This window comes from Cherax quadricarinatus, chromosome 9 (assembly GCF_038502225.1).
Source record: "Cherax quadricarinatus isolate ZL_2023a chromosome 9, ASM3850222v1, whole genome shotgun sequence".
Lineage (NCBI taxonomy): Eukaryota > Metazoa > Arthropoda > Malacostraca > Decapoda > Parastacidae > Cherax > Cherax quadricarinatus.
Genome location: NC_091300.1, coordinates 10766056 through 10780347, shown reverse-complemented (window position 1 = coordinate 10780347; position 14292 = coordinate 10766056). Strand labels below are relative to the sequence as shown.

Here is a 14292-nt window from a genome sequence, read left to right as displayed (position 1 = left end):
CCTGGTTCCACAGTCTTATCTAAACAAAACCAAGAAAAGTTGAAGACAAAATGAAGGTTCATTATCAGCTCCAAGAAAAATGAGTTAAAGTTTTCATTATGTTCATTCTGCTAAGACATGCAGCATTTTGGGAAGACTATGTACAACTGCAACTCTGCTATATAGACAAAAACTTACCAATAGCATACTGGGGCCGAGGTGTGGCTAGAAGGCTGGAAATGTCCTGAAGGATACACTGAATCCTCTCCAACTGATCTGCATACTCATGGTTCTTCTCTTGCGCATATTCTTTAGCTAGCCTAAAGAAGACCAGCGAAACAAGTTTTAAATATTTTTATAATCCACATAAACTGCATTTTTAGTAGACGATGACTGATGATATTAGTATTATTACATTTATGGGGAATCATTAAACACATAGGAGTCATACAACATCTGGGGAAATGGGAGGCAATTAAGTTCAATCCAAGGAAGGGAAGATCAGGTCCAGTTTCTTGGAACCAGAGCCCATTACTAGTATCAAGGAATCTTCCTTGAGGAGACTCATATGACCAGGAGGTCATATGAATTGTGATGGCTTTGCACTTCTGGCAAGACAACTATTGGGAGATGGCCGACAGGTACAGTAGTGTGCAAATTAATCAGCAAATTTTGTGATTATCTTATATTATGTCTTAAGTCTCAGGCTTAATTAATGAAATTTGGGTTCTTTTCGTTTCAGAAGAGTTTGCTACCGACTTCTGGCAACCATCCAGCTGTAGTGTTACCCTGCTACTCTTGTTAGTGCTACAACAGCTGTTGTTCTGTAAAGCTATGCCTGCAAATGTGCTCAGTCAGTGAATGTGGCTTTGCTAAATTCTTCTCTTCAGCTCATGATTACTGCTAAAATTTATGATGGATGATACACCTAGGGAGCATGCAAGTATTGTAGCTCTTAGAAAACATGCTGATTTGAGTATCAGACAGATTGCCATAAATTTGAGCCAAGCAAAGTCAACTGTTGGTTGGATTATGAAGAGAGCTAATGATACTGGTGATTGTGGAGCACTGTGTCTAGGAAGATGTGGAAGAAAACACAAGACAATACCTCACGATGACAAAGTTATCATAAGAAATAAGAACATAAGAATGGAGGAACACTGCAGAAGGTCTACTGGCCCATGCGAGGCCGGTTCTTATCAAAACGACTACTACCTAAAGCTTCCCTGGAAATAACTCCCGTACCCAATGACACCAATCAAACCCAGCCCCTCCCACTCATATATTTGTCCAGTCTCTTCTTAAAGCTACCCAAGGTCCTAGCCTCTATCACCCCACTGGGAAGACTGTTCCACGCATCTACAACTCTGTTAGAAAACCAGTACTTACCTATGTCCTTTCTAAATCTAAATTTATCCAACTTAAATCCATTATTCCTGGTTCTTACCTGGTTCGACACCCTCAGTACTTTATTAATATCTCCCTTGTTCATGCCCGTCCAGAGAGTGGAGATTTAAGGCTTTGAGTATCTTCATACAGGAGGTTCCTTACACAGTAAATCATTTTAGTCATTCTTCTCTGTATGTTCTCTAACGAGTCTATATCCATCCTGTAGTAAGGAGACCAAAACTGAGCAGCATAATCCAAATGAGGCCTCACTAGTGATGTATAGAGCTATAAAATAACTTTTGGACTTCTGTTACTTATACTTCTTGAGATAAATCCAAGTAATCTGTTGGCCTTGTTGTGCACACTAAGGCACTGCTGTCTTGGCTTTAGATTTCTGCTTACCATGACTCCCAAGTCTTTTTCACATTCTGTATGATCAAGCTCTACTTCACCTAGATTATAGCTTCGAGGGTTATTTTCATTACCAAGGGCAAGTACCTTACACTTATCCACATTGAACTTCATCTGCCATTTTTCAGACCAAGACATTAATTTGTCCAAATCGTCCTGGAGTTCATTGATATCCTCCTCATAGTGAATTATACGGCCTATCTTTGTATCATCAGCAAATTTACTCATGTCACTCGTAATCCCTTCATCAAGGTCATTAATTTAAATTATGAACAAGAGAGGGCCTAAAACTGATCCTTGTGGAACGCCACTAGTGACTAATCCCCATTCAGATTTCACTCCATTAATGGTAACTCTCTGCTTTCTATTGGTAAGCCATGCCTCAATCCATGCTAGAACTTTACCTCCTATACCATGAGCTGCCACTTTTCTTAAGAGTCTCTTGTGAGGTACTCTATCGAAGGCTTTACTAAAATCCAAATAAACAATATCATATTCCTTATCTCTGTCAACTGCCTCAAATGTTCTACTGAAGAACGTCAGTAAGTTTGTCAGGCAGGAACGACCTCTCGTGAATCCATGCTGAGATTCATTTATCAAGTTATGCTCTTCAAGGTGACTTCTGATAATGTCAGCTATAATTGATTCTAATAACTTGCCCACTATAGATGTCAGGCTTATTGGACGGTAATTTGAAGGAGTGGACTTATCCCCTGATTTGAATATAGGAACCACATTAGCCATCTTCCACAACTCTGGCACAACAACGGTAAGGATGGACGCATTGAATACACTCGTTAATGGCTGACTAAGCTCCATCTTGCATTCCTTAAGTACCCTGGAAAACAACTCATCGGGTCCCGGGGACTTATTTTGTTTCAGTTTGTCTATCTGTTTAATAACCATGTCCCTCGTGACAGTAATATTAGTTAACTTAAATTCATCAGGAACTAAATAATTGTTAATTACTGGAATCTCATTTACATCTTCCTGTGTAAAAACTGACAAAAAATAGTCATTAAATAAGGAACACATTTCCAGTTCATTATCCGTCAGCTGTCCATTCCCAGTTTTCAGAGGTCGTACTTTTTCCTTCACCTTCGTCCTATACACTTGAAAGAACCCCTTTGGATTAGTCTTTGATTCATTAGCAACTCTAATTTCATAGTCACGTTTAGCCTTTCTAATCGCCTTTTTTACTTCTCTTTTAAGCTGAACATATTGGTCAGTAAGGTTAACCTCTCCTCTTCTGATGCGCCTATAAATTCCCCTTTTCTCCCCTAATAGATGCTTTAGCCTCCTGTTAACCCATTTGGGATCATTATTATTAGACCTAATTTCTCTCTGGGGAATGTATATACTCTGGGCACTGTGTACATTATTAAGAAAACAATCATAAAAGCAGATCCCTTCATATTCATAAGTATGATTATCGTCAATAAAATCATTAGTTAGATAACCCCAATCAAGATTAGACAGATGTTCCCTAAGTCCATTATAATCGGCAGAACGAAAATCAGGGATTTTTACTGTATTATCATTATTCTTGCATTCCCAATTAATGCTAAAAGTGATGGATTTGTGATCACTTGCGCCAAGCTCTTCAGTGATCTCCAGATTATTCACGAGTGTTTCCTTATTTGACAAGACTAGGTCTAGCAAATTATTACCCCTGGTAGGCTCAGTTATGCTCTGTTTCAGAAAACAGTCCTGAACTGTTTCCATAAAGTCACTGGACTCTAGATTACCTGTCAAAGAATTCCAGTCAATTTGACTAAAGTTAAACTCCCCTACTATGACTATGTTACTGTGTCCAGAAGCCCTAACAATTTCGTCCCAAAGAAGTCTCCCTCTATCGTGATCCAAGCCTGGAGGTCGGTATATTACACCTAGAATTAGTTTTTCTTGACCCTCCACGAACTCTACCCAAAAAGACTCTGTTACTGCTCCATCTATTTTTATACCTGTTTTTATGCAACAATTAATATTTTCTCGAACATACAATGCAACTCCTCCCCCTTCCCATTACATCTATCCACATTGAACAACTTAAATCCCTGAATATTACACTCAGCAGTCATATCCCGACTCTTTAAATCATACCACGTTTCAGTTAATGCAATGATATCAAAGTTCCCAGGACATGCTACCAAACGTAGTTCATTAATTTTATTTCTTGCACTTCGACTGTTAGCATAAAATACCATCATATGTTTTTTCTTCTGCACATTTTTCCTATTCATCTTTGTTTTTACACAATTTCTGAAATTATCATTACCCAGAGTTACTCCATGACAGTTACTATTAAGATTCTTAATATCAGAGCATAAGTCAATATATCCATACTCATTATTTATCATTTCTAAACCCATACCTCTAGCTAATCCTAGTTTAAAGTCCTAACAACCCCCTCAACTGAGTTAGCAAGAAAACCCACACCTGCCCTGGATAAGTGAACCCCATCCCTGGCATACATGTCATTTCGGCCATAGAAGTTGTCCCAGTTGTCAATGAATGGTACTGCATTATCCTTACAGTGTTTATCCAGCCAACAATTAATACCAATTGCTCTGGACAACCATTCATTACCAACACCTCTTCTTGGCAAAATGCCACATATAACAGGGCGCCCCCCCCTTACTCCTAATTATGTCTATAGCTGTCCTGAACTTTCTAACTAAATCCTCACTTCTACGCTTGCCTACATCATTGCCTCCAGCACTGAGGCAAATAATAGGATTGATCCCATTACCGTTCATGATGTTGTCAAGCCGGCTAACAATGTCCTCCATCCCAGCCCTAGGAAAGCATACCCTCTGTCTCCTACTCCTGTCCTTCAAGCAGAATGCCCTATCCATGTATCTAACCTGGCTATCCCCAACAACAACAATATTCTTACCTTCCTTGTTGTCGTTCGTCGTGACGATCCCAGTAGTCGACTCACATTCGTCGGGTAGCACCAAGAATGCGTTGGAGGTTTCCACAGGAGTTTCCACAGCAGTCTCTTTCTTCTTCATCGTTTCTGGCTTTCCATTCGTCTTCTTGATCGTCAACTTCATCGTCCCCTGCTGTCCAGCCACTGACCACGATCCCTTCTTGACCTGAGGACTCGAAACAGGAGGACTACTACGAATCCTCTTGTTTTCCTCGGTCAATCGCCGTATCTCCATCTTCGCTGCCCTCAATTCTTCCTTAAGTTGCTGGTAAAGTTGCTCGATGGAGGGCATCTTGGTTCAGTCCACGGAAGCACACAAGACACTTCTTCACAGAGTTAAGTACAGATCACCACTAAGTTAAGTACAGGTCACCACTGAGTTAAGTACAGGTGAAAGCTCAAAAGAAAACCAGCAAAGCCCTACAGAGAGATTTGGCTTCAGCTAGCGTAAATGTTGATTCTTCAAGTGTTTGACGAAGGCTCCTTGAAGTTGGCAGAACTGCCACAAAGGCAGTAAAGAAACAAGTATTGACTGCTTCTGTGAAGAAAAAATGGCTGCGGTGGGCACTCGATCATAAGGGATGGACGAGAGATGAACAATGAAAAGTTATAGTTTCAAATGAGGAGTAATTTGAAGTGCATGGGTATACATTAGTGGTAGTGAGATGGAGCAAAGGCAAACCTCTTTGGAAGGAACACATTCAACAAGCGCCAAAGCACCCACCTACAATGATGTTTTATGGTAGTTTTACTGCTAAAGGCCCTGGACAGCTTGTTACTGTTGAAGGAACGATGAATAATGACAAATACAAGGCAATCCTAGCAACTTATTTGCTTCCTGTTGTGCACAGAGATTTTCCTGATAGAAAAGGCATTTCCCAGCAGGATATTGCTCCATGCCACACTTCCAGAAAAATGCTGAAATTCTTGGAAGAGAGTGGGCTAAGAGTTCTAAATTGGCCTGGAAACTCTCCTGACCTCAATCCAATCGAGAATCTATGGGCAATAACCAAACGCAGGATTGCAAAACAAGACTGTCCAACTGTGCAGTAGCTAATGGCTGCTGTTAAAATTTAGGACCTGGTACCATGATGAACTTGCCAAAATGTGTTCAACATTGGTCGATTCTATGCCAAAGCATGTAGCAAGGCTTACAAAAGCAAAGGGTAGTCATATCTTTTATTAAGTTAATTATCTGTTATATCAATGTATTTTTCAAATAAATATTTGTTTTCCAAATGTCTTATTTCATCAGTGTCCCAATTAACCCGTAAACGGTCCAAACGTATATATATAGGTTTTTTCAACATTTGATAGTATATAAAAAAAGTAGATTTTTTTTTTTTTATATTTGAAAACGTGTAAAAAACTTTGATCTACGTATTTTTTTTGTTATATTTGAAAATATGTAAAAAAAACGTAGATCTACTTTTGGAGCACTACACATGTGAACGTAGATCTGGGTGGCCTGGTTGGGTGGCCTGGTGGCTAGAGCTCCCGCTTCACACACGGAGGGCCCGGGTTCGATTCCCGGCGGGTGGAAACATTTCGACACGTTTCCTTACACCTGTTGTCCTGTTCACCTAGCAGCAAATAGGTACCTGGGTGTTAGTCGACTGGTGTGGGTCGCATCCTGGGGGACAAGATTAAGGACCCCAATGGAAATAAGTTAGACAGTCCTCGATGACGCACTGACTTTCTTGGGTTATCCTGGGTGGCTAACCCTCCGGGGTTAAAAATCCGAACGAAATCTTATCTTATCTCCTTGGACCATTTACGAGTTAATATGCACACTACTGTATAAAAAATTTGCTTCATACTGTTTCAATATTGTGAAAAGTTTCTTAAATACAGTATGCTTATACACATACAGGATTATGAAGTTTACTATACAGTTGCTTAATCAACATACAGTCTTACCCAATATGTGAAGAAAGTTCATCAGCCGTTCCTAGTGCATTAAAAAGACGGCCATCTTTTCGTTGACGTTCCCCAGTATAAAGACTTGAAGTTCCTTTGTCCCCAGTTTTTGTATAGATCTTGAAGTCACTGCTGTAAAGAATGAAGTTAAACTTCAATTTAATAAATCTTGATTTCACAATTTTGGATTTGACTGATGAAGCCCAGACAACTGACAAAGGCTTTCCAAAATTATCAACTGCTGTTATGAACCTCTGGGTAAATTGCTTTCAGAAACAATACATAAAGTGAGGAGAGGCTGTATAATGAATACTTGTCAGTGTTTGAATAAGCTCATAAGATAGAAACACAAAATTTGAGCTGCATATTTCAACCTCCAACTGACATCCTCTTCAGCAGATACACCAATGTGTTTAGTATATTGTTTATTTAAGGGGGTATAAAGGTTATCACCTGAACCTCTGACTCGGAGTGTTGAGTATTCATGTCAGGTTATCTATATCCTGGATCTGAACTTGAGATGAAGTGCTCAGAAGTACAACCAATATTTGGAACCAAGGTTATCACTTTTATGTCTTCCTATATAATCCACGTACTTTCCACATTTATGTCTGCTGAGAACTTCAGTTAAAGCCTGAAAAATACAACTCAATTTTTGCATTTCTGCCTATTTATTAATTTAGACATGCCCTTTTATCTAGAAAACTCAGATACAACATTTTCCAAACACTAAACTTAGCACTATACGTACATGGAAGCTTAAATTACGAATTTGTTACAAAATGGCAAATTAATCTCTCTCTCCAGATATATATTTTAGCACTTATCAGTTATTGTCAAAGGAGTAATTCCCATTACAGACTAACAATGTAAAACCAGAATAGACACCATCTTGGTACATAACATTGTGCAGTATGATGAATTTTAAAAACAATATTGACTAACAAATACATAATGCCTCATAACATGCAGGTTACATTCCTAAAAATCATTGTGCAATTTAAAATTGTTTTGCATGAAGTTATGAACATACAGGAGGGCCCTGCTTTACAGCGCTTTGCTTTACAGAGTTTCACTAATGCAGCAGTCTTCAATTAAACCTATTCCTCATTTAATCCTTTGACTGTCACAAGCCCATTTCTGAAACTGTCATTCTATGTCACAAAATTTTTGAAAAAAAAAAAAAAAAAAAAAAAATTACTTTTCTTATAAAATGAAAGAGAATCTTTTCCCGATGGTAATGACACCAAAAGTACGAAATTTGATCGAAAACTTACAGAATTACGATCCCACGAAGTTAGCAATTTCAGCGATATATATGAATCGGTGATTTCGCTGCCGACTTTGAGCCCAATTTTAGGCTAATTCCATTGTTCCAGTCAACCAAACTCATAGCTATTTCTTTAGAACTCCATTTTTTCTATCAACTGAGTACAAGAAACTGCCCATTTACCAATTTCAACTACCCAATAAAGTGGTCAGAAATTGGCAATTTGGCCTATTTCATGCAAAGTAAAAAAAATTTCAAAATAGAGTCCAGAATAAGCAATGCAGACATTCTTGGCACTGAAATAACATATCCTCTGTTCATTAGTCACGTCTCAAGGCCCCTCTTATATTACTCTTGCTTTCTATTTTGATTTTTTATTCACACAAAAAATAGAAGATTTACAGTCATGCAGACTACTGCATTATTGTAAAAATGGTATAAATAATATCAGTGCGCTAGTGAAAGAATATTAGACTCCTCAGTTGACATGTATTGGACGTATAGTGTGATTTGCTTACTCTTGAACACTGGTAAAAATCGAAGATTTCCGCTACTTAGAGCTCAATTTCAAGGTCGTTTTCATCGTAATATGTTTTCCATTCTATCAAATGAGACCAAGAAAACGGAATACAATCATAAATACTATACAAAAATACACCTCAAATTTGGCATTTTAATACAAAAACATGGTCAGTTTTTTTCTCATTATGCACTGCGTGCTGCAGGATTTTTTTTATACAGTGCACACTGACCACACAGACCCATTCTCTCACATGTGGGCCTACCAGTTTTCTCCTGTTTGATTTGAAGCCACTAGAATTATTGAGTATACATGTACGTATATACATCCAAAACACTGGCTCGTAAGACGTATATATACGGCTGAAACAGTCAAAGTGTTAATGTATGATAGTGTAAACATGTTATTAGACTTTTATATGCATTTGAAAGAATAAGGAGAAGAAACAAGAAACAAGAAAGAAGAAAGCAGCAGCATCAGTGGCAGCAGCACCACCAGCAGCAGCAGCAGCAGGAGCACCAGCAGCAATGTTTCACTTTACATCAGTAGCCCAGAACCTAATCTGCTGTTTGTGTGTGGGACCCTCCTGTACTGTATTTGCTAGACAATTTTTCTCTATTGTGCCTGGTAAATATTTACTAAGGTATAACTTGCCTTACATTCTGACAGTACTTTCATCTTGAAATGAAAGTGTGTGGAGGGGACTGACGTGAACTTACTGTGCTGAGGTTGACGGATGCGGTTCTTGTGTTGATGTGAATGTAGTTATTGGTAGCTGATGGTTATACCTGGAGTATACCTGGAAAGGGTTCCAGGGATCAATGCCCCCCATGGCCTAGTCTGTGACAAGGCCTCACAGTGGATCAGGGCCTTATCAATCAAGCTGTTACTGATGGCCACATACAAACCAACATGTGAACCACAGCCTGGCTGGTCAGCTATTGACTTTAGTTGGCTGTCCAGCACTTTCTTGAAAACAGTCTGGGGTCTATTGGTAATTCCCCTTATGTATGCTGGGAGGCAGTTAAACAGTCTTGGGCCCCTGACATTATTGTGTTGTCTCTTAGCATACTTGTGGCACCCCTGTTTTTCATTGAGGGATGTTGCACTTCCTACCAAGTCTTTTGCTTTCATAGGGAGTGATTTTAATGTGCAAATTTGGGATTAGTCCCTCTAGGATTTTCCAAGCATATATTATCATGTATCTTTCTTGCCTGCATTCCAGGGAATACAAATCAAGGGACCTCAACCATTCCCAGTAATTTAGGCACTTTATTGTACTTATGAATGCTGTGAAATTTCTCTGTACATTCTCCAGGTCTGCAATTTCACCTGCCTTGAAAGGGGCCATTAATGTACAGCAATATTCCAGCCTAGATAGAACAAGCAAATTGAAGAGAATCTCCATGGACTTGGCATCCCTAGTTTTGAAGGTTCTCATTATCCATCCTATCATTTTCCTAGCAAATGTTTTAGATACATTGTTGTGATCTTTGCAATTGAGATCCTCTGATATTATCACTCTCGGGTCCTTCACATTAGTTTTTCGCTTTATTGTGTGGTTGGAACTTGTTTTATACTCCAATAATTTTAATTTCCTCAAGTTTTCCATATCGGAGTAATTAAAATTTCTCTTTACTGAACTTCATACTGTTTTCTGCGGCCCATTTAAAGATTTGGGTGATGTCCGCTTGGAGTCTAACAGTCTTTGATGGATAATCCCATCATGCAAATTCAGGTGTTATCCACAAAGGGAGCCACGGTTGTATCAAAGTGATTAAGTATTCTGTAATGTATCTATGGTATGCATTATCCTGCAATGTTTTAGAGAGCTGATCAGAAAACTGTCATAAAGACATACATTATGGTAAGTGTTATCCTGCAGTGTTTTACAGAGCTATTAGAACATTATGTCATAAAGACATTTCATTATTTAAAACTTTCAAACCATCCAGCACTAAACCTACACTATTGTAAAAGGTTCACATTGCTTTTCACACAGCATTATACATTAGCACAACCAGGATCTGTACCTATCATCTGAGCACTAAATGGAGCCTTTTTTGGTTTTACCTCAATCCACACATTTAGTAACTTTTCCATTTTGTTTAGCTGTAATGTCTTCTCTGACATTCTCTTTGAGCAGGTGACAATCTTCACTACTTAATGCACAAGCTCTCTTTTTCTATTATGTCTTAATTGTATGAATGGTTATATCATTTGCACACAAATCACTAATAGTTTCCATAAAATGACCACCTCTAAGAATATTTTCTTCAATAAAGTCAAAGATTCACACTTATTCTCTTCTTCACACTTTCTTCATCACTAGTATTCACCTTGGGTGCCATGGTTAATATCCAGAGACTAAGAGTTGTGTACCATGACTTGTCATACCCAAATTTTGTGTATGGTGCTTTAATGCTTAATGACATGTAATACCAAGACTCATGTACTATCAAAATTTTTGGTTGCACTTTTTCAATCATGTTGCAAAAAAAAAAAAGTGCACAATGTGAAGCCACACTGTAAAAATTTACTGTATAATTAAACATTATTATATTCAATAAAAGTGCTAAACCCTTAACAGTACAGTAAGAAACAACTGACAACTAAGAAATACTGTAGGGAAATGCTTACCAATATGGACGTATGAAGTTGTACACTAATTGTGGAGATTTCTTGTTCATTTGCAAGAAATGTCTCAAACCATATGCAGTTTCAGGCCAGATGTTGATGGCCACTCTTGTTAAACCTACTAGAGTCTGCAGCTGCATGATGTCCCTTATCTTTAAAACCTGGTAGCACTGTAACATTCAAGCTTTCAAAACTGCCTCTGTAATATTTAAGAATGTATTCATTACAACATTTAAAAAGTATGTATAGTCCTGAGTATTAAGTACGTAAAGGTGTATTTTATGAACTCTTGAACTTTATTTTTCAATATAATATATTTCATAGAATACTATATGTATTAATTTTTATAACACAATTCTGTATACGATGCATTGTACAGAAGAAAAGAATAAGCACAAAATTAAAAAATGGAGAAAAATGCAGTCGTGGGGGAGATCGGAATTATGAAGTTTAAGTTACCATACTTTTTTATGACTTATCAAGGTACCCCTAATCATGGAAGGTATCATTTCCACACTTTCACTAAGTAATGATTCACAATCAAATGACTTCCATTTGTCATAGGGGATGCACTCATCCTCCGAACCCAGAGTGCTACTACTCCTAAAACAAATAAAAAAGGTTTGGCTTATGAATAACTCTAGTCACTCTTGAAGATAAAGAGGCAGGATTAGGACCCTGAGTATGCTACAAGCACCTTCTAGAGGGCAAAAATTCATTTATTATTATTTTCATAAAAGTTTGCCTGTTAAAATTTACAATTCATTGTATGTGTCTTCAAGTTTTAACATGAACTACGTATATAATTGGTAATTATCAAGTGCTATTGAATATATAACTTTTAATGTGTTGCAGAAGGGAAAGGGGAATTCTAGAAAAAATCCTGTTTGGTCAAGTGGTTGCAATTATTTCTCACATATGAAAAACCTTCACACACTATCTATGGGTGTGTTTCCTTACACTTGTTGCTCTTGTTTATCTAACAAGTAGGCACTTGGGTACTAGCCAACTGTTATGAGTCATTTAATAGTTTACAATTTTTACTGTATCTATTAGGCTGCTGCTAGGTAATTTGCATGTTACTATGCAAGATAATTGTAATTTCCCAAAAAATGCGTAATTTTGTGACTATAAGTTTATTCTCTAAAAGGATTACAATGTTGAGTTTACAGAATTTGGTTATTGTGTGGTTTACATGTAGTAAAATAATAATTACAGAGGGTACCACTAGAACACCTAGCATGGCTAGGCATTTCGGGCAGACTTAGTTTGATTCTTAAATTTAAAATATTACAAATTATGAGGTAAGTTGGTATTATGGCTAAGTGACTAAATACTAGTTTGTGAGTTTAGCAATGTGAATGCTTTTGTTTTGGCACAATATATAGTAATCCAGGGAAGAGGATCAAAAAAACCCAATGGAAATAAGCCACAGTGGTTTTGTTGGGATACCCTGGGTTACTAACCCTCTAGGTTAATAATTCAAATAAAATCTTCCTAGGTCCTCCAATAAGCTTCCGTCATTCAGGCAATATAGGTTATATTTCCTGCTGTTATTGTAATACGTGGCCCGGTGGCCTGGTGGCTAAAGCTCCCGCTTCACACACGGAGGGCCCGGGTTCGATTCCCGGCGGGTGGAAACATTTCGACACGTTTCCTTACACCTATTGTCCTGTTCACCTAGCAGCAAATAGGTACCTGGGTGTTAGTCGACTGGTGTGGGTCGCATCCTGGGGGACAAGATTAAGGACCCCAATGGAAATAAGTTAGACAGTCCTCGATGACGCACTGACTTTCTTGGGTTATCCTGGGTGGCTAACCCTCCGGGGTTAAAAATCCGAACAAAATCTTATCTTATCTTCTTATCTTACGTTATTATTGCTATTATTAATTACTGTTGTTGGTTATTAAATATATTTATTATTAATTGATTTTTGTTATTACTGGCTACTTTTATACTATTATTATTTGCTATTTTTAGTTAAAATAGTTGCTTTTATAGTACTATGTTCGCTTTAATTTCTATATAATTTTTGTTATGGTTCTTAAGGGTCATCCATCAATACTTGCACTGTTAAGCTCTCCCTTTCAGTGTTCAACGTAGAAATGTTGTCCAAATACGGGTGATAATAAGTAAGATAAGTTCTCATACAAGAGAACTCTTTTCTTTCCTCAGCCCGGGCATGGCCAGGTATCAACGCCCTACCCGAGTCACTGACCGGTATACCCAAAAGCCGTATAAGTTTCCGTAGGGAAATAAATGGAGCGTTTTGATGCCCAGATAATTATGCCACCGACAAAAGAATAAAAGGGTCATTCGCCCAAGATATTAATATGGGTAAACTTGCCATATACGTCCAGTACAACGCATGTCTTCACACAACCAAGATCGGCGCAATAGTCCCTTCCCTATCCTGCCCAAACCAACACATGGGCAACTCCAAGGTTAAGTTACGAGTTTTAGAACTGACTGCCTTTGTTAGCGTGTCAGAGGCTACCCTCATGTATCATGTAGTGGTGTAGGATGCACCTACATCATGCCACCACCACTACCAGCTTGATGGACACACAACGCTAATATGACCTCTGCTTCTCCTCCAACTGTGTTTACATGCGTCAGCTGGGAGTCAGCCAGCCTTTACAAAAAAATATATATATATTTTACAAATAATTTTTGCATAATGATTATTTTACCGATACTTGAATAACTTTCATGTTATAAGCAAGTTTATTCAGGTATAAACAAATAGTTACATAGATTATCATACACAGTAGCATATGTGAAGAGAACCTGGGATAACCCAAAAAAAGTCAGTGACTTATTTCCATTGGGGTCCTTATGTGGTTTGATTTGGTTAATATTGTTGTTAGTAGCAGCAGCAGCATATTTAGGGGGAACGCTAAACCCGTAGGGATCATACATAGCCTGGGCAGAGAGAGCCAATCAATTTTGATCCAAGGAAGATGAGAACAAGTTCAGTTTCGTTGCTTAAGAGACCCTCGAACAGCATTAAGGAACCTCTTTGATTTATTTTACTGATAACAATCTCTTTAAGGCGAGTTAAAATTATCTATGTTAAGATCTATTTGTATTAGTACAATCTTATTGTGAAAATTAGCTACACCACTTTATGACTACCAAGTTTTATTATGCCAAGAAAATGCCTATCACATATTATCAATCTTACTATTATATACATAGTTATCATACATAGTATGACAAATGCAGGA

At 37.9% G+C, this 14292-nt stretch overlaps 2 protein-coding genes across 5 annotated transcripts in view; one reads left to right on the top strand and one right to left on the bottom strand.

Moving 5' to 3' along the window:
- The window catches only part of LOC128686216 (corrinoid adenosyltransferase MMAB), a 31812-nt gene extending 18115 nt beyond the window's left edge, over positions 1-13697 (bottom strand). Inside the window, exons 1-4 of one of the 4 annotated variants that reach the window (XM_053773046.2) lie at positions 13560-13697; positions 11065-11260; positions 6635-6766; positions 178-299 (exon numbers count right to left, since the gene is read on the bottom strand). In XM_053773046.2, the coding sequence (XP_053629021.1) occupies positions 178-299; positions 6635-6766; positions 11065-11240 (430 nt within the window). In that variant the 5' untranslated portion in view covers positions 11241-11260; positions 13560-13697. Of the gene's footprint in view, positions 1-177; positions 300-6634; positions 6767-11064; positions 11261-13409 lie in introns of all 4 variants that reach the window. The other 3 variants (XM_053773048.2, XM_053773047.2, XM_053773050.2) reach the window with 3 other exon arrangements.
- The window catches only part of Ppt2 (palmitoyl-protein thioesterase 2), a 529716-nt gene that overhangs the window by 152126 nt on the left and 363298 nt on the right, over positions 1-14292 (top strand). The window lies entirely within an intron of this gene.